This window comes from Rhinatrema bivittatum, chromosome 4, assembly GCF_901001135.1.
Source record: "Rhinatrema bivittatum chromosome 4, aRhiBiv1.1, whole genome shotgun sequence".
Classification (NCBI taxonomy): Eukaryota; Metazoa; Chordata; class Amphibia; order Gymnophiona; family Rhinatrematidae; genus Rhinatrema; species Rhinatrema bivittatum.
Window position 1 is genome coordinate 304,991,838 of NC_042618.1, and position 21,797 is coordinate 305,013,634.

Sequence of the window (21,797 nt, forward strand, 5' to 3'; positions counted from 1 at the left end):
AGTACAGGATTTGAGATGTGAGTTGAAGATGGTCCTTTCTGTCTTGTTGACTAATATTGGGAGCTTGTATAGCATGGAGTGTTAACACCCTATCATCTCACCCATTGAAGACACGATAATAATAACGATCATTGCCAAAAGAGGAGACTTAAATCTCCTGCTAAGAAAAAAGAAAAAAATGAATAAAGAGTTTACATTTTCTCTCCTTTTCCCTAAGTTTCTCCCTCAGATTTTTAATAACTGAAGTACCCATATACTGTTCGCTTTAGGTTACCTTATATACATTTACCAGCAACGTTTCATCTTATGAACATGATAAAGCACTTTACTTTGAGATCTCTTCTGGAGATTTTCTGGAAATTTTGCTGGAGATCTGCAATTCTTGCTGCAAGCCGTGACACAGTAAAGAAGTAATTTTCAAAGGGCTACGTGGAGGTTCTACATGTAAAATTAGCACATACATGTGTAAGTAGCAAGTATGCTCGTATAGGCTATTTTATAAAACTTGAAACTACTGCATATTTTCAGTATTGCATGTAAGTGTTAGGGGGAAAAAATGGGCGATTTTGGAACATTCCAGGGCAGAGTTCGGAAGTACGCTCACAAGTTGCTATTTTGTAAATGATATACTTGCATATATTACCGAACTTGTTCAATCACTTACACCTGCTAATTGATTCATGGAACTGAAATCACACTTGCCTTTTTGTCTGTAATAGAAAAACAGAAATGATGGCAGAAAAGGACCAAATGGTCTGTCCAGTCTGCCCAGCAAGCTTATGGTGGTATCTGCTACACTGTGCAGATTAACCCCACGCTTAACAGATTCCTAGACCGTAAGAGTTGGGCCCTCTTTGGTTGCTGTTTGAATCCTATTCCCCATTACCCCTTGCCGTTGAAGCAGAAAGCAATGTTTTGTTGCATCAAAAGTATTGCCCTTATTGGTTAAGGGTAGTAACTGCTACATTAGCAAGTTACCTGCATAGACAGAGGAACAACCAGGGCCGCCATCAGGGCAGTATTCTTGGGCCTGCAGTATGGGGCCCCAGGATCTACTGCCACATATGGGGGCCCGCAGCCGCCAGGCAGCAGGTGCGCTTGGGGGATGTATTAGTTCATGGCAAAGAGGCCCACTGAGGCTCTCTCCGACAGTCTGTCGCCCAGGGGCCTACTGAAACCTGGAGCCGGCCCTGGGTGCGGGCCCCAGAGAAGGGAGAGAATCAATGCTATGCGTGTCTTTTAGACACGCATAGCATTGATTTACAGAGCACCGCAGACAGAGACTCGTCCGCGCGCTCTGTCCTGCCAGCGTTCACTGTCTGACGCGGCTGTGACGTCACCGCCGCGTCAGACAGTATGCGCCGGCAAAGTGGCAGAAGGAGAGAGGGCATTTAGCAAACTTTCATCAATCAAGAACTATCTGCGTTCTACAATGAGTGAACAACGTCTAAACGGCCTGGCAATTCTCTCTATTGAGCATGAGCTTGCCAGACAACTCAGTTACAAAGACTTAATTAAAGATTTTGCAAATCAGAAAGTAAGAAGACTGATTGCTTCATAAACCTGAATTTGCTGTTATTTCCACTATGAGTCGAGATGGACACAATTCAGTACTCACACTGAACTGCTTTATTGGATAGAACCCACTGGATTTCTCAGATACTGTGCATTTATCTAAGTGATTTGAGTTTGTTGACTTGTTTTTATTTTTTTACACCTATGGTGGAGTTTACACATAGGTATAAACATTGTTGCATATACTTTATCCACTGAATGCTTGTGGCCCAGACATTTTGGCTGTATGGGGCCTCAAAATTCCTGATGGCGGCCCTGGGAACAACCAGGTGATAATACCCTTGTACAGGTCCTTGGTGAGGCTTCTTTTGGAGTACTGTATTCAGTTCTACAGGACCTTGGTGAGGCTTCGTTTGGAGTACTGTATTCAGTTCTGGAGCCTGTATCTAAAAGGGACAAAGACAAGATGGAGGCAATCCAGAGAAGAGCAACCAAAATGGTGTGGGTTCTGTATGAGAAGACTGATGAGGAGAGACTGAAGGATCTGAATAACTGATAAATCCTTCACGCTTGCATGTTACAAAATTTAAATTCTTACATGTGTAAAAGCTGACAAGTGCTAAGAAAAATATGCTGGTTAAATCTCCACATGTAAATGATTAAAATTAGATGTACAAATACTCACGTATAGATTTGTGCCACTTATTGGAATAAATTTTGACTTCTTTGAAAAGGTGGTGATTTTGCTGCCACTTAGCTGAATAAGTCTGAAAAACTGCTACTTATCCGGCTAAATGATATAACTAGATAAGTGTTAAAATGCTACTTATATGGCTATGTTGAAAACACATGCCAAATATCTTTTAGATATGTGAGCATATTGGGTAGATTGAAGTGTATTTTATTTAGTGTGCGCACATTTGCGCGCAATATAAAATACATGAGCATGTGTATATGGGCACCCTCGCACATGTTTTAAAGTTATCACCCCTGTGCACTTAACATAGTTAAATGGGCTTTTGAAAATTGCTACGATAGTATGTTTCATTTACATATACATTTTCCTTTGAAAATTATTGTGTGTGTGGAGGGTGGTGGGGGTTGTATGTATAAAATTGGCATAATAGGACTGATATCATATACCAGTATTAGAGAAGGAAGCCTGTAACTGCTAATGACCTGCCTGGCATGCAGCTGGTGTTAGAATAACTGACTGTGTAATTAATGAGCTTTATTTTAATTTCTGATGATTGTGACTGCAGTAGAAAATAGCTCTGGCCAAGCCTTTTCCTTTGATCTGTGGAGCAGTGAATAATTGCACATTCCTTCAGGCCATTTCCTTCTATTGTTGACCTTTATGGTTATAGTAAAACCCATCTTGAAAAGCATGGCAAGGAGAAACCTGAAGAAAGAAAATTAAGAGTAAAGTGACTAGAGGTAAAGGCTGATGGAATGATGTAATTAATGCTGCCTCCAGGCTGCCTGTTCCATGCCTTTGCTTTACTAGGGTTCTTTATGTCTTGGCTTTTATATTCCCATACAATCACCAATAACTTAAGGAAGTGGAGTTCACATATAGCAATGTGCTGCTTCAAGAAATATGCTGCCAGACACAGAGTGCATTAAAACTTGTCGTTTGCTGCAAATATTTGAAGAGGCACTTCAGGCACACATGCCCTTTTCATCCAGTTCAATGAGTGGAAGACTTTTTGTAAGCCGGATCTTGTTTAATAATAACTTTGAAAATTCACAAAATTGTTATTTTTCCACTTATTTTGGCACAAAGCTATTAAAACTCTTTAATGGCTTGTACCAGCTGCCACTGACAAAAAGCACTATGTTCACAAGTCCCATACCAAGCTGTACAAAAAAATCAAAGATTTGCAACGAGACAGTTAAATAAAAGCATAAATACCTTTATTCAATATTCAAAAGCAAGACCACGCATGGGTATCCAGAGCAATGAGTTAAAGCTAAAAGCCAAAACATTAGACTAAAGATATTCTTTTATTTAACAAAAGTTTGGCAACTATTTATAGAAAGCAGAATAGGGCTTATGAAATGTATTTGAGACTTTCTGCTTATTTTGAATTCCCAGCATCATATAATACAGGGGTGGTTAACCCTAGTCCTGTAGTGCCACAATAAGGTCTGCTTTTCACAATATCCACAATGAATATTCATAAAGCATATTTATTTATTAGATTTTTATAGTCTGCTTTTCGGCACTTCAAAGCGGATTGCATTCAGTTACTATAGTTATTTCTCTGTCCCCAGAAGGCTCACAATCTGTTTGTGCCTGAGGCAATGAAGGGTAAAGTGACTTGCCCAAGGTCACAAGGAGTGGCAGTGGGATTTGAACCCTTGTTCAGAGCCAGCTGCTCTAACCACTAGATTAGTCTTCCACTCCATATTTTACATACACTGTCTCCCTTGTATGCAAATATATCTCATGCATATCCATTGTGGATATCCTGAATACCAGACTTGTTTGTGGCATTCCTGAAACTAAGTTGCCTACCCCTGATATAACATGTTCTTTCTATTGTAACTCAGAGCAAATATTTTTTTATCCAACGTGAAGCACTGTGCATCACCATCCGCTAACCTTGTTACCATTCTGTTAGCACTGACTAATACACAGTTTTCTATTAAATTTTAAAGAAATGTATAAGTTGTTGTTATGCAGTATGTAGCCATCTAATAATAACTTCTAAACCAGCATCCATATACTGTTCTGTTAGATAGGGTCTGTGACCTTGGAATGTCTCTTTAGCATTTAGAAATGTTTCTTTGTTACATGTTGTGTTGAAAATTCCACAGCCACCAGAGTTGCGGAGTCACCCATTTTCTGGGTAAAGACTTTAGATAAGTCCTGACTTTTTGACTCTTCCTGGGTCCCAGCCTGTCTTGACATTGGTGATTTTTGAGGAGGAATTGGAGAGGTGTGTGCAGCTGGCCATGGAAAGGGTGATAGGAGCACTGAGGGCACAGACACCGGCACCATCATTCCTTAAGCCGCTGTTTGAATCGCTGCATGTACTGTTCCTGAGGCAGCATTAACATCTGTGGGGCATAGATGCCGCCACCAGCTGATATGGTTATCCTTGTAACCTTGGGCAAGTCACTTTACCCTCCATTGCCTCAGGTACAAAACTTAGATTGTAAGCCCTCTGGGGATAGGGAAATACCTAAAGTACCTGAATGTAAACCAATGTGATATCTCAGATCAAATGTCGGTATATAAAAAATAAAAAATAAAATAAAAAGTTCCTTGGAGGAGGAAGCCCCCTGATACCGGAAGTGGCACTGAGGCTTGGGCCAAAATGGCCAGTTGACTGGTGCCTACACCGGGGCCAAGCAACTAGGGCCCCATCACCAGCTGATGACGGTAGAGATGAGGGCACCTATTACTTCTAGGAAATGACAACTCTGTGGCTTCCGATGATGCTTCAGATGATCTCCCCTTAGAACCATCTCCTCTAGATGACTGAAGTAAGTCTCCACGATAGGGACCTCTCCTTCACAGGTTTTGTTTGAATGATGGCAGAGGCCATCCCATTTCAGTTGATGACTGAAGAGAATACCAGGCACAAAATGCTAAATATTCTCCAGTATGTGTAGCTTCCCATGGAGATCGTGGCAGACCCAGTGCAGTGCATGAGATACTTGTGAAGTTAATGATGAAGATGTGGGAACATCCCCTCCCAGTACCTCCAGTGAACAGGAAGACGGATACGATTTATCTCATCCAAAAGGCTATCAGATTCAACAAGCTTTAGCTGCCCCACCAATTGGTGGTCATTGAATTCACTCTCAGGAAGGCCAAGTGCACTCAGACCCATTCTTAGTTGCTCCTGAGGAAGAATCAGAGAGCTATAGTTGCTCTTGGGAGGAAGGTGTTCCAAGGTACTATGCTTATTGCCTGCATAGTGGCCTACCATCTCTACATGATGAGCCAGTACATGTGCTATATGCTGAAGCAGGTGCAGGAAGTTGCCAAGCAACTGCCTCAGCAGCAACAAGTCACTCTTCCATCGCTGGTGCATAAGGGTCTGGAGTACGGAAAACATGGGGGCCAATTGACCTATGAGGTTTTCGAAATGGCATTAAGGGTCTCTGCAGCGGGAATTGGCACCCGTAAACTCGCATGGCTGCAGGCATCAGATTTCAGACCAGAAGGTCAGGAGCAACTTGCTGACATGCCTTGTAGAGAAGAGAATCTTTTGGGGAATAAAGTGAAGGACATGTTAGCCTAGATCCAGGAACACCATACAACGTTCCAGCAGCTCCCCAGTGGCACTCAGGGCCCATCTTCCTCAGGCAGGAGGCCTTAGAGATTTGGACCCAGGAAGTCTTTCTTCTGCCCAAAGAGGTACTATCCTCCGCTGCTACGCTCCCATCAAAAACACCAGGACCCTTGTGGCCGCCCCAGGCAACAGAGGGCCCCAAAGCTCCAACCAGTTCCTCAGTCAACTCCAGGGATGGAGTTTTGACTGGCTTGCAGGGAACGTAGCCAAGTCTCCCGTACCCAGAGCAATGGACCTGCCAGTCAGCGGATGAATTTGGTTCTTTATGAACCAGCGGCCCAGTGTAATCTCAGGCCAGTGGATGCTTTCTATCATTCGCAAGGGGTATAAATTGCCCCCTTAGCTCATTCTGATGCTTGGTAGTGCATCAGGAGGTACTAGTATTGGAGCTCTCCTTCCTCTTAATTGCCAGAGCAGTCAAACACATTCCACCAGAGCAAAGAGGATGGGGATTTTACTCCCAGTACTTCCTGATACCCAAGATGACACAGGGACTCTTTCCCATCTTGGACCTAAGGGCCTTGAACAAATTCATCAAAAGAGAAAAGTTCAAGATGGTTTCCCTAGGCACCTTTATACCCTTCTTGCAGAAAGGGGACTGGCTACTCTCCTTGGATCCTAAAGATGCTTACACTCACATCAAGATCTTCCCAGGTCACTGGAAGTATCTCAGATTTGTGGTGGGAAAGTAGCACTTCCAGTATCGCATTCTGCCCCACATGGCTTTACGAAATGGATAACCGTGGTGGCGGCACATCTTCGCAGACTGGGAATTCACGGTTTCCCGTATCTGGACAATTGGCTGGTCAAGAGCACCTCTCGAGCAGGGGCTGACGAATCCATGTGCTCGACCATCTGAGTGCTGGAGATACTTGGATTCATTGTCAATTACCCCATCTCAGTCTGTCACCAAAATTAGACTTCATTGAAGCCTTGCTAGACAAAGCTCAGGCCAGTGCTTTCCTGCTCTAACAATGGGCCATCAACCTGATGACCATCTTGGTGGGGATTCAACAGAGCCAGCAGGTGTCAGTGTGGCACATGTTGAGCCATATATCCATGACAGTACATGTCAATCCCTTGGCATGTTTAGACATGCAAAAGGCCCAGCAGACCTTGAGCCACTCAGTATCTCCAGGATCGCATCTGAATCACACTGTCTCTCCAGGACTCTTTGTCCTGGTGATGAAAAATTTCAAATCTGGAAATGGGGTGATATTCCAAAGTCCTCCCACCCAAATTATCCTAACCATAAATGTGTCTACCCTGGATTGGGGAAATCATGTAATATGGACTCAGCACCCAGGGCCTATGGTCTATCCAGGAGCAGTTCTATAAAATCAATTTTCTGGAGCTCCAGGAAATCAGGTATGCACTGTGGGCTTTCAGAGATCTGATACAGACTGACAACCAGTGGCAATGTGGTATGTCAACAAGCAGGGAGGTACGGGATCATACCTCCTGTGTCAGAAAGTGGTCCAGATCTGGTCATGGACTATCTCCCATGAGATGGTGCTCAGGGCCATGTACTTGGCTGGAATGGAGAATGTAATACTGGACCTACTGAGTCGTGCCTTCAGACCCTATGATTCGTCTCTGGAGCCAAGGGGTCCTGAATCGTATCTTCCACTTCTGGAGAAGTCCAGAGGTGAATCTCTTCACAGCACCTTGGAACAGGAAGGTTCTTCAGTTCTGCTGCCTGTACAGTACATGTGGTAAATGAGCCTTTGCCCACTATTGAGGTGAGAGTATGCAGGTCCTCCAGCTCCACTGGTAGTTAAGACTCTCTTGAAGCTTTGCAAAGACAAAGGGACTATGATCCTCATAGCCCCTTATTGTGTGAGACAGGTCTGGTTTCCACTCCTCAGGGAGATGTCCATCCAGAAACCAATTAGGCTGGGGACTTCCCCAGATCTCATCACCCAGGATTGAGGCATGATGCACCATCCCAATCTCCAGGCCCCTTTGCTCACAGCTTGGATGTTGAGAGGTTGATATTGCAACCACTCGATCTCTCGGAAAATGTGTCTCGGGTATTGGTGGTTTACATAAAGCCTTCCATTAAAAAGTCCTACAAACTGAATTAGAGGAGGTTCTCCATATGATGTGAGCAGAAGGCCCTAGCTCTTTTCTCCTACTCCCCACAAAAACTGCTTGACTACTTTCTACACCTATTGGAAGCTGGTTTGAAGACCAACTCCTTTGGAGTTCATCTAAGTGTGATTGGTGCATATCACCATGGTGTAGACAGTACACCCATCTCTGTACAGCCTATAGATGTATATTTCACGTGGGGCCTGCTTCAGTTGAAGCCTACCTTAAGGCCTCCCATTATGTCTTGGGACCTCAACATGGTATTAGCTCAGCGGATGAAAGCTCCCTTTGAGCCACTGCACTCCTGTGATCTGAAGTACCTGACCTGGAAAGTCACAGTTTTGGTAGCGCTCACTTCAGCAAGCAGAGTCAGCGGGCTCCAGGCCTTAGTGACTTATTCACCTTACACTAAATGTTTCATGACAGGATGATCTTACGTAAGTTCCTGCCTGAGGTGGTGTTGAACTTCCATCTTAACCAGTCCATCATCCTGCCAACATTCTTTCCCAGGCCCCATTCACACCAAGGCAAACAAGCTCTGTACAGTTTGGACTGCAAAAGAACTTTAGGCTTCTATCTTGAGTGGACAGAAGCCCATAGATAGTCCACCCAACTTTTTGTTTCTTTTGATAGGAATAAGTTGAGTATCGCTGTTGCCAAGCAGATGATTTCTAATTGGCTAGCATACTGCATCTCCTTCTGTTATGCCCAAGCTGGAGTGCATCTTGGGAGGCGTGTTAAGGCTCATTCTGTTCGAGCTATGACAGCGTCAGTGGCCCACTTGCAAGCAGTACTTATGGAGGAGAGCTGTAACGTGGAGTTCTGTCCACACATTCACATTGCATTATTTATTGGATAAGGAAGGACGACGCGACAGCAGATGTGACTAACCTGTCCTTCGGAACTTATTTGAGGTGTAGAACCCAACTCTGCTCCTGCCTAGGGCCCGTTGTTTTTGTTCAGATAGCCCCCCCCCCCCCCCCCGGCTACCAACAAAACTGGTTATGATTGTGCCTGTTGGCACTTGTTTGTGTTTTGTTGGTTCCCTTTTATGTTGGGGGGGGGGGGGGAAGCAGCCTGTATCTAGGGATTCACCCATGTGTGAGGACTGCCATCCTGCTTGTCCTCAGTGAAAGCAGAGTTGCTTACCTGTAATAAGTGTTCTCCAAGGACAGCAGGATGTCAGTCTTCAAAAAACCCGCCCACCCGCTACCCCATGGAGTTGGATTTCCAGCATGTAGATTTTATTTATTTATTTATTTATTTAATTTTATATACCGGCAACCGTTTGCACATCGTGCCGGTTTGCAAGTAACTTACAACAAAAGATATATAGGCATAGCCTTTACAGAGAACGGTGTATAACGTAAACGCAGTAACAGAACAATTAACTAACTAACAAGGGGAGGGGTGGGGGGGGGGGTTAATTATTTAGATTTAATTAGATTTTTAATTATTTTATTATTTTTCTGAATTCTATATTATAAGACTGATGGAACCATGCATGGATGTGTGGTATATTTCATGCAAGCTCTGAGAGGCTCATTCAAAGTTCTAGAAACTTTAACATAGGTTTTCTGTGCTGGGCTCCATCCGATGATTTCACCCATGTGTGAAGACTGACATCCTGCTGTCCTTGGCGAACACCTGGTACAGGTAAACAACTTTGCTTTTTACATTTTCAAAACTACGCATGTTGTTTTCCCTGGAAAAAGTGCCCGCACAAAAAGCAGGTTCATATCTGTGCAGGAATCTTTTCCTTAGGCAGTTTTCAAAGGAAAAGTACACTCATACTTTCTATTTGAAATCTGTTGCAAAGCCCACAGGTAAAATCCCCCATGGACTTTGCACCTGTGCAGGTAGGTTTGAAAATTGCCCCAACAATGCATGGGGATGCACGGGTTCAAAAACTAGGAAAAGCTAAACCTCTCCCTCCAGAAACTGGTTCTTTTGGCATGTATGTATCCCTGGACACTGTTTTTGCAAAAGATAAACTTTCTCAAGGAACACAATTGCAGCAAGGTATGTCCAGGGGCTTCAGGGAGAATTTAAGAATAGCCTCTGAGGCCAAATGGTGTTTCTGACCTTTAATATTTGACATAAAGTACACATTTTTATGTATTGTTTGACTGGCAGTGCATTGGTGATTGTGGGAGTTGCCTTGTGTCTGTGGTTTCATTTTCACTCTGGTAGCAGCACTAAAGAGAAGCGAGACCATTGCTGCCACTTTAGCAAAACTCACGCACATTCAGCTCTCTGCATTACAAAATCCTTTGGGGCCGATGTAATAAGACCCATGCTGAAATCGGCACAATTTTGCTGCATTTTTTTTTTTTTTTAGCATGCATGGCAAAAGCAGGCGCTTCAGCAGGATGTAATAAGGGGATGGCATGCAAATGAGATACGCTCAATAAACCCCATGGTAATACCTTACCTAATACATGCGCCAATACCTGTATAAGCCCTGATGCAGAAAGCCACGGGAAAAGCAGGCACTAAAATAGCCGCTAATGGAAAAATGTTGCAGACTCATTTCTAACTATTCCGAGTTACTTCTATTCATAAATAAATTGTTTCAGCTCCTACTGCTTTGGCCCTTTTACTCCACTGATGGCATCTGTGTGTTTGTGTGTCAGTATAGCTGTTTCCTTTCTGGGTGCTTGGGGACGCTTGGCATGCATCAGCCCCGCTGGGAGACAGCAGGAGCTGGGACGGATGGACCGGCAATCTCTGGAGGTTACAGACAAGCGCTGACACTTTCTGGAGCCACAGCATCTCTTGGGACTGGGACCAAAAGCCATGAAAGCGATAGGAGCTATTGCGATTAGCAAGCTCTGGGTGCTAGAAAACCCACTTAAAAAACCTCACAGTAACTGTTCTCTCTGCTACCGTGGCTCCCTACATAGCCCGTGAATGGATAATTACCTCCTTTACATGCCATTTGCTTGCACTTGCGCAAAACCCACTGTGGGTTTTTAGCATGCGTTTGTGCAAGCTTTTTCTCACGCTGAACATGTTATTACATGCACACATAAAATAAAACGCAGAAACCCCATGCTATTAGGCGCGCAAAAACCTGCGGCAGGTTTTGCGCAGCTTATTACATCAGATCCATAGTCCGGTAGAGAAATTGCTTCATTGTCTCCGGTTCCTTCCCTGGCTGTGACTGTGGTGAGATTTCTGATTTATAGTCCCACATCTGTGCAGGGGTATGACCGGAATCCTTCATGTGATGTGAAAGCAGAGCAGTTTGTATTATTTGTAAGTGTTGTTCTTTAATAGAAAATGAATTGGAAAGCAAGAAATAAATATGCGATACTTTTTAATATGTTAAGCACTTTGGGGATTTATTGTAATCTTTATTTGCTCACAGGTGCAGGAGGCCAAGGTGACAGAGGCTAAGATCAATGAGGCTCGAGAGCACTACAGGCCAGCAGCAGCACGAGCTTCATTATTGTACTTCATAATGAATGATCTCAATAAAATCCACCCCATGTACCAGTTCTCTCTGAAGGTAGTGTAACACTTTCTCAGACTCAGCTTGCTGATACAACAGCACCCCCAATCCCCCATCCCTGTTCTGTTGGCTAGATAAATGACTTCAATAAAAGCATCAGGTTTTTAATAGACATATATTGGTATTTTGACTGAGTTTTAATTTCCAGTGGAAAGTAGATTTAACCTGACACTTGCTATCACTTTCCTTCTATGAAAGTCAGTTAGTGGTTTAATTTACAACTTCATAAACTCTACAATGGATGGCTCCTCCAGGACCAGTACAGTACTTCTTATTTATAAAAGTATAGTACATAGACTGTGAGAAAATGTACTGGGTGGTTTCTCTGCATATTATTCCTTTTTCTCATTGCTTCCACATGCCGTCATCTTTCTCACAGCAGCCCTGGGTCAGTTTCTGCACTGCCTTGCTGCTGCTGTGGGTCTCCCTCTGCCTTGCGACTCTTCCTAACTCGTCCCTGCTGTAACTTCCATAAGCCTCTCTCTGCCTTGTAGCTATGTCGACCTCTTTTCTCATAGCTCCCCATATTTCATGTTTTCTTAGCTCCCATGGGCTTCTTTCCATTTTGTGATTGCCACAAGCTTACTTCTGTATTGTGGCAGATGAAGTAAAAGGCAGTAAGAAAAATCCAATTAGAGAGCAGCTCTGAACATGCTGGAAGCTGGAAACCAGTTCCGAACTCCTATTCTGCATGAGAGGTTTGGATGGGTGCCAGAGGAGCGGGAGGGTTAAGGTGGGCTCGATGGAGGTGTGTGAGCAACTTTGGCTTAATATATGTTTGCTCAGTCGTGTAGCACTATAGAAATGCAAAATAGTAGTAGTAATAATAGTAGTTGAGAAGGAGAGAAGGCAGGGAGGTTTTTCAGGCCTTTAGGCCTGCAGTGTTTTTGCTGTAGTTTGGGGGAATCAGGGGGAGGGGTAGGTGATTGAACCAAAGGGCTGACATTTTCACTTGGAAAGGGTTCGGGCTGCTAGGCTTTCTCAGGAGCTTTTTTTTTTCTGGTAACTCGGCTTAAACATCGATATCCTTTGAATATTGCTAGTTAAGTTAGTTATTCAAGTAAACCTACTCAAAAAGCTTTGCAACCTAACTTGCGATACGCAAATATAGCCAGCTAGGTTTCAAAGATATCTGTGGATATTCAGCGGGATATTAGGTTAACTTCCCTGGCTAACTCTAGCCAGATAAGTTATACATTTAAGGGGGTTTTAAACATTGGCCTCGGGGTTGAGTTGCACATGCATCCTAAGTTCTTTCCTAAGGCAGTGGCTTACTTCCACCTTAACCAATCAATGGTCCTTCCTACATTCTTTCCCAGGCCATATGTCCACAAAGGTGAAAAAGCGTTACACAGTTTGGACTGCAAAAAGCCTTGGCCTTCTATCTGGAGTGAAATGAAGCCCTTAGAAAGTCCACACAACAAACCTGGAATTGCTGTTTCCAAGCACACCTTTTAATTAGCTGGCGGATTGTATCTCCTGTTATGTCCAGGCAGGCTTGAATCTGGTAGAGCATGTCAAGGCTGATGGTGTCAGGGCCATTTCGGCATCAATAGCCACCTAAAATCGGCCACCATGGAGGGGATTTGCAAGGCTACGGCATGCAATTCTCTCCATACATTCACATCTCATTATTGTTTGGACAGGGGCTTCTGACATGACAGTATTTTTTGCCGGTCTATACTCTGGATTCTGCTAGGACTGTTTTTGGTTTCAAGGCTACCCCTATTAAAAAACCTGCCCACAAAATAATAAAATTGCCTCATTTTTTCTCATTGGTACTTTTTCCTTGTTGATTTTTCCCTTTTTGAGTTTGGGGCAGTCTGCAGATAGGAATTTCGTATGTGTGAGGGCTTAGCATCCTGCTTGTCCTAGAGGAAAGTTTACCTGTAACAGGTGTTCTTTGAAGACAGCACAATGTAAATCCTCATGAAACCCTCCTGTCTCCTCTTGGAATTGGTTGTCCAGGTTCCTTTTAACTATTATATGGACTGAAAGGTCCAGGCATGATGTGGTGCTGTGGGTCCGGCTGCATATGCTCCATTGAGCATGCTAAGAGATTTTAGAAGCTTATAAGTTATCTCCTGGTCTGGGCTTTATCAAATGATGTCACCCCTGTGTGAAGACTTACATCCTGCTGTTCTCAGAGAACACTTGTAACAAGTAAGGAAATTGTTCTTTCTTTTGGAGCTAGGCTGACCAGAATTGCAAATAGTTCTCATGGTGAAGATGAACTAAAGATATTACAATATTCCATGTTTTATTTTCCATTCCCTTCCAAATGATTCCTAACATTCTACTTGCTTTTTTTGACCACCCCCACGTAGTGAATTATGGACAATACATGAAGTCTTCAAGTGCAAAGTGCACTTGTCCATATAATTTTTTTTTTTTTTTCTGTTTTCAAGTTTTCACAATTAAACATCATGAATCATTTCTTAACATGAAATACGGTGCATATTCTGGAATAAAGTAAACAATATAACAAAAACTTCTAATATTCAGGAAAACAATTTACCTTCCATATACATTCCTAAATATAAGAATTTGAGGCAAGAAGTAAATTGAACGAATTAAACAAACATTGCTAACATGCTTTTATAAGTAGAATAGGTAGGTAAGCAACCACATTTATCTTAGCCGATCACACTGTAGGTATTTCAATGGGGTGACCCACTTAAAAATCCCTCAGCTGGTTAGGGTCAAAGAAAACATAATTATTTCCTTGGTAACTAATACAGCACTTACACGGAAATTTTAATACATATAGGGCACCTAAATTGAGTACCCTTTTTAGATCAAGGGTGGGAAAATTATGTCCGGTGGGCCAAATCCGGACCGGAGACAGATTTTTTCATCACAGGCCTTTGTTGATGACTTCAACCTGAATGTCGGTAGCTGGAGATGACATCCCTCTCTGAGGGAGCAGCAGGGCAGAAGAGGAGAAGCAGTAGGGTAGGAAGTCGAGGATCATTGCCCAGCTGCAGAGAAACCCATGTGGCCACCAGTGGACACCATCCCACTTGCAGGAAGAAAAGAAGAGGCAGCTGGTAGACCCTCTCCCACTGGCGGCAAAGAGAAGAGGTCCGTGCAGCTGCCAGTGGCCCCCATCCTACCGGTGGCGAAGAATGGAAGAGACCCGTCTCTTCAGTTTGCCTGGTGGTGCATCGCCAGGTGAACTGAGTCCATCTCACGGTCTATGCAGTCCTCATGGTATTAAAAGCTCACGAGGGCAACACTTTTCCTGTGCTAATCTCACGATATGTGAGATCAGCATGGAGGAAGTGCTACACCAGCGAATTTTCAAAACTGCATGGCCCACAGAGAAGAGGAGCAGCAGAGTGGGCTTGGATGATGGATTGGCTCCTCCCTGGCATGCGGTGGTGGTCTCAGCAGCAGCAGCGGTGGAGCAAGAGAAGTTCAGAGATTGCCGTGTGTGTGTAAGAGAGTGAATGAATGGGTGTCTGCCTGGGAGTGTGTTTGTGTGTGTGTGTGTATATATGTGTGACTGAATGGGTGTCTGCCTGGGAGTCTGTGTGTGTGTGTGTGTAAGAATGAATGGATACCTGCCTGTGTGTGTGTGTGTGCGTGTATGTAAGAATGAATGGGTGCCTTCCTGTGTGTGTGTGTATGTAAGAATGAATGGGTGCCTTCCTGTGTGTGTGTGTGTGTGTGTGTATGTAAGAATGAATGGATACCTGCCTGTGTGTGTGTGTGTGTATGTAAGAATGAATGGGTGCCTGCCTGTGTGTGTGTATATAAGAATGAATGGGTGCCTGCCTGGAGGTCTATGTGTGTGTTTGTTATGTAAGAATGCATGGGTGCCTGCCTGGAGGTCTGTGTGTGTAAGAATGAATGGGTGCCTGCCTGGAGGTCTCTGTGTGTGTAAGAATGAATGGTAGCTTGCCTGGGGTGAGGGGGCTAGTGAGAGTGAGTTTGTGTGTGTGTGTGTGTATGAGGGAGCCAGAGTTAGTGCGTGTGTGTATGTGAGGGAGTCAGTGAGAGTGAGTGTATGTTTGTGTGTATGTAGGTGAGTGAGAACACATTGTATGGGTGGGTGAGAGAGTTTTGTGTGTAAGGGTGGGAGAATATGTATGTGGGTGAGAGAGAGAGAGAGCGCATATGTGTGAGCAACAACCTCTGCCTCCCCTTTTCTCTCTGCCTGCTAATCCATGACAATCTCAGGGCATATGGAAATCAAAAATTCCCAGGTATGGAGAGTAGGGAATTGTTTAAAATCCTTACTAATTTTAATTATTGGGTATTATTTGATATGCCTGTTTTGAAATATTTTATGGATGTTTGGAACATTTTTTATATTAATTTATAACTATTTGATGTTAGTCTATTTGTTAATCGTGTTGAATTATTCTTTTTATTGGTATGGTTGTTGCTTTGATCCTCTGACTATGGGGTATAATTACTAGTGTAATTGCCTCACAGCCCCTCACCCGTTCACAGACTTCTAAGGGGGTTTATGCCCTCTGTTCCGATAAGCACCAGTAATGTGGCTCCCTCTAAAAAAAATAAAATAAAAATAATAATAAAGTTTGCCCATCCCTGATTTAGATGTCCAGTCCATCAATTTCAGAAGGTCCCTCTAGTTCCTCACAATCTGCTTCTGTTTTAATAGCTTTTAATTACTTTGTATCATTTCTAGTTTTGATCATCTCACTCATTGCTCCCTTTTCTAGATCGTTATAAATATTTTAAACAGCATTGGTCCCAGTACAGATCCCCAGGTCATCCATTGGGAAAACTGATTATTTTATAACCAGGTACCAATCCACAGTAGGACATTTCCTCCAATCATGTGATTTTGTTAATTTTGTGAAGAGTGGTGGGTTTTATCAAATGCCTTCTGAAAATCCAGATACACTAAATCAATTAGCTCACCCTTATACACATGTTTGTTAATGATTTAAAAAAAAAAAAATCCTGTAGGCAAGACTTTTCTTTGCTAAATCCATATTGACCCTTTTCCATTAGACCATCTCTAGTCATATGGCCAATACATTTTTTAAACAATAGTTTCTACTATTTTTCTCATCAGTTATGTCGGGCTTATGGATTTCAGATCAACACTGATGCCATTTTTAAAAACTGTTATTACATTGGCCATCCTCCAGTCAAGTTGTGTAGCAGTTTTTAAATAATAGGTTACAGATTTCTAGTAACAGTTCTGCAAATTCATATTTGAGTTTTTTCGGAAGTCTGGTATGAAAACCATCCAGTCCTGGTGATTTGTTACTCTTGTCATTTACTCTATTACATCTTCCATTTTCACAGTGATTTGTTTCAGTTGTTCTAAATCATCACCATCAAAGAACATTTTATGGTGTGGGAATTTCCCCAAAATCTTCCTCAGTAAAGACTGAAGCAAAGAATTAATTTAACTGCTATGGTCTTGTTATACCTAAGTACTCCCTTTACTCATTGTTCATCTAGTGGTCCAACTGACTCCTTTACAGGCTTCTCACTTCAAATATACTTGAAAACATTTTTATTATTAGATTTTGCCTCTATGGCAAGCTTTTGTTCACATTCTCTTGGCTGTGTCGTATTAATGTTTCAACCTTTGTAACCACTCCTTTTAGGTTTTTCTAACTAATTTCCTCATTTTAGTGGAATCTCCATTTTCGAAGTTTTACTTAATATCCTCCTTCCAATGTGAATATCAGATTTGATTGCATTATGATCATTGCTAATGATCTCCCAACTACTGTTACTCCTTTCACCAGGCCCTTCATTCCATTGAAGACTGGATCTAAAATAGCTCCCCCTCTTGTCAGTTCCAGGATCAGCTGCTCCATGAAGCAGTCATTTATGGTATCTAGAACTGATGAGACATTTACCCAATCAGTACTGGAATAACTGAAATATCCTGTTATTACTATGTTGCCTAGTTTATTTACCTTTCTTTTTACTTATTTATTTGATGATCTAATTTCTGTTACCATTTTATGTCTAATTCTTCATTCTGGCCAGTGGTTCTCAACTGAGCCCTTGGAACACACCCAACCAGTCTGGTTTTCAGGATATCCACAGTGAATATGCAAGAGATAGATTAAGGCAGTTCATGCAGATCTCTCTCCGGCATATTTATTGTGGACATCCTGAAAACCAGACTGGCTAGGTGTGTCCTGAAGTCTCAGTTGAGAACCACTAAATATATACCCACTACTCTACTCTTCCCAATCACACTTGGAATTTCTATACTTAGATTCCATAGTGCCTTTTATTTCCTGCAGGACTCTATTCCATCATTAACATATAATGCCATCTCTCCACCAATTTGATCTGCCCTGTCATGTCAAGCCACACTTATTGTGGGATGGCTCTCTTCTTTCTTTGAGCTAAGGCAGCTTTACTCTTTACCTGCTTCTCAGTTTTATGCCTGGTTACAATTATGGGCATGTTTAATGCCCATCTTACTATTCCGGTTTCGTTTAGCTGAATTTCCCAACCTATATCTAATGTATCAGGGTTTTGGTCCCATGGGTCGCTTGGCTTCTCGATTTTATAAATCTCTCAAGAATTCTGTATTCTCTGCCCCATTAGGACTACAAGCCTTCTGGTGTCTGGAATGTAATTGTCCTGATGATGCTGTAGACTGGGGATATTTTTGGCACTCTTCACTGCGTATTTCACTGTCTTCTTATTTAACTCAATCCTCCTTTTTTGTATCTCAACGAGAGGTATGGACCCCCTGGAAGCTATTCTGAGCTGGTATATTATCTACACATAATTGTTGATCCTGCTCCTCTCCCAAAGCCACCAAATCACATATGTTGTTTTCTTGCCTCAATGTTTTCTCTTTTTGTGAGTGCATATGGGGACTTATTTCCCGGATTTTATACCTCAATTCCCTGATAACATACCGCATAATTATTCTTTGCAGTGTGGCTCTTCCTTTTTCTCTCTCTCCTCCTCACCGTAAACTCCTAGAGTTTTTTCTAATGGTTACAATTCATCTCATCTCATCTTTTTGGAAGCGCAGTGAATTACTCAATGGTGGAATTCTGTTTGCCTGTATTGTAAATATGAAAAGGCGGTCGCTATTAAAAGTCGTCGTCTTGCTTCCTGGTCCAGGGTGTGGAAACCATTAGATGATTATCTTAATTCCATGGCTACCTCTGTATAAGGCATAGGTATTATTAATGTACACTCATTCGTTATTTCTCCATTTCTGGTTCGGGCAGCTTTTTAAGTTTTTCTGTTTAGGTGTTATTTTTCTGTATCATCTTCCTTAAGGTTATTGTCCTTTTATAATTTATTGTATGTTTTATATGATACAAGCCATTAGGCCTGTTCAAACGGGCGAGATTCAATCGGTCAGACCGGCATGTCGGTAGGAGCCACCCTCTTCTCCACAACTTCTTACCCTTCCCACTTACGCACGCACATCTTCTTCCCTTTTCCTTCCATCCCCTCTCATCTTCCCTTTCCTTCCCCCTCACCTCATCCACAACCCCTTCCCTCTCCCTCAGGCCTCCTCCACTCCCTCTTTTACTCTTCTACAGGACAGGCTGTACCCTGCTGAACCTGTGAGATGCAGAGGGCGAGGGGTGCCGCGATAGGGACCTGCCTCTCTCCGTACCTCCCTCCCTGTGTACTGTGGCTCTCACTGCTATCCCTTTGCGTGCAGGTCCGTCCGTCCATCCCTACCCCCTTCACTGGCAGCAGAGGGACGGGCTCAGGCTGTGGGAAATAAGTGACTATGTCGTGGGAACGCCTGTGCTGCCGTGTGCGTGAGAGCTGCGTCGTCTTTCTCTGCTGTTATGGGCGTAAAATCAGCACATCGATCAGAGCTCTCTCTTCTGCACATGCGCAGCCCGTCTCATAGCTGCAGAGCTGCTCTCTACTGCGCATTCGCGGCATGTCGGTCACAGCTCCCTTATAGGTATGATTTGCTAATAAACAGTTTTAAACTTTAAAAAAAAAACCATATCTTCACCAATCATTCTGTGGACGTGTGGAAGCAGTACTTTCTTTCCTTCCATGCCTGGTCGGCTTCCTTTAGCTCTGGCACTAGCTCTTCAGCTTATGGTAGTATGCTATTCAGTTTCCAGGAGCCAGAGCTGGCTGGAAAGCATTCTTCTACTTCTCCCTGAAAGTGGATCACTCGATGGTTAGGGAAGCGAACTGCTGCCATGAGGCTCTGTTTTGGCCTTTGAAGGCATATCTGATGGGCTGTAAACAGGAAGTCATTCTGAAAACACAACACGTTGACTACAAGTGTAGTTTATGTAGCCACACACTAGGAATGCCACCACTTCCTGCAAAAAAGCCTCCTTAATTATTTTCTTAAGTAGGTCCGAAATTGTATCAATTTGGGCAAAGCTGCTCTTATTGGCAGTATCATGGAGGAATATTATTGAAATCACGAGGTACGGTGAACAGAGAACATAGTGTTTGTGACTGATGACCTATAATGGCCTTCTCTAACTCTCTTTTTCCTATGGCATTAGATGCCAGGGCAGATTCGATAGTCAGAAAGTCCAGGAGAGGCAGTTGACTGACCAAATGCTTTATAGTGCAGAATGAGTATCTCTTGCCACCTCATTGTTTCATATCTCTTTCACCTTTTCTATTTGAGTTTCCAAAACAGATGGTTGTTACCGTCACTCAGCTTTTGTCTTAGCTTAGCATACGACCTATCAAACCGACTCCTGGTAATAGCTTTGTAAAAGCATCATTCAGGTAGAGTAGCAAAAAGTGCCTGGCACTGCTCAGGTAGTCTGGTCTATAACAGCTCAGGTGTGTACCCCTGTATGTTGGGGGGTGGCTAGTGGGTGGGGGGGGGGGGTTATATCTGCCTGTTTATGTCTGATTTGTGTCTATATGAATGTTTCTATGTCTGTGTGTGCATCTCTGCCTGTGTGTGTGTGTTTTATTAGCTTGTGTGCCTGCCTGTGCCTGCCTGTATATTTGTGTGTGTGGGAGCCTGTGTGTGTACCTGTGCATAGGTGTTTGGGAGCATCTGTGTATTTGCCTGTGCCTGCTGCATGCGCATGTGCCTTTGTGTATCCTTGCCTATATATATCTGCCTGTGTCTCTGTGTGTGAATGCATGTACCTGTGTGCGTGGAAACCTAACAGGGCTTTGCAAATGGAACAGATTGCTTTACACAGTACACCATCCATTGTTCTGGGTGCTACCTGGTGGCCAGACAGAGAGACAACAATGTGACAGACTGACTGACACAACACAAGCCTTTTATATATATATAGAGAGAGAAATAAATATCATACGTCTTGTGATTTATCACCCTCTTGTACTTCTTCTTCAGGCATTCAGTGTGGTGTTCCAGCAGGCGGTGCAGAGAGCCTCTCCCGATGAGGTCCTAAAGCAGCGCGTAATGAATCTGATCGATAGTATCTCCTTCTCCGTCTTTCAGTACACCACGAGGGGACTCTTTGAATGTGATAAACTCACCTACATTGCCCAGTTGGCTTTCCAGGTAAATAGCACAATTAGTTTCACACATTGCTATTCACAGGAAAGGCACAGGACATTTTTCTGTCTTATCTGTATTATGTTTTGGATTGCATGCTTTCAGCCTGTGTCTCACTTAGATTTCTTTTATTTCCATAAAAATAACCTAGGATCATGTCACCCAAATTTGCTTTAACCTTTGAAGGGAAATAGCGAAAAAACTTATTTGTAAATGTTGTAAAAGCTAATGTTCAGGTGATATTAATCAGTTATAAAATAGATATTTGGGTTAGGCATAAGGAGGAGCCAGCAAAAAAATGCCATAAATGGCTCTGCTTCACCCACAGTCCTGCCCACAAACACTGATTCATCAAAATACACATACACCTTTTATTCACCCCGGACCCACTAGATATAAATATACTTTCTCTTTCTCAAAGTTAGCGCAAGTCTGAGCCAGAGCATTGCCGCAGGACACTTTGTTATGTTTAGGAGAAAAATAGGAAAGCTAACTTAATATAATCATCTTTTTCTATAACATAACATCTTCGAAAATAATTTGGCAACCTAAAACATTTTAAAATAATGACTAAAATTTTCAAGGCAAATGCCAATATTTCAAGAGTCAGTACAGCAGTGGCCCATCTTTACCTCTCTACTCTAATCCATTGCTATTTCCAGTCTTATATCCTCCTCCATATTCTCCACACCAGGCATGCAGTATCGCTACCCAGAGGACTGTTATCTCTTTTGAGCCTGATTGATCACATTTTTTCCAAAAGACACAAAATGGGAAAAAGTCTTTAATGAATCATGGCCATGTCTTCAAAGAAGTTAGTATTCATAGGGATTTAGCTGGCTATCGGGCTGATACAGTAAAATCTATGGGAGAGCCGGCACCCCGAGGCGAGCGCCTGCTCTCC

The 21,797-nt window shown here is 42.9% G+C and overlaps 1 protein-coding gene across 1 annotated transcript in view; it reads left to right on the plus strand.

The window, feature by feature from the left end:
- DNAH9 (dynein axonemal heavy chain 9) overlaps positions 1-21,797 on the plus strand; it is a 1,128,006-nt gene that overhangs the window by 819,245 nt on the left and 286,964 nt on the right. The window contains exons 57-58 of the mRNA XM_029600235.1: positions 11,293-11,433; positions 20,729-20,899. Coding sequence (XP_029456095.1) covers positions 11,293-11,433; positions 20,729-20,899 — 312 coding nt within the window. The remainder of the gene's footprint in view (positions 1-11,292; positions 11,434-20,728; positions 20,900-21,797) is intronic.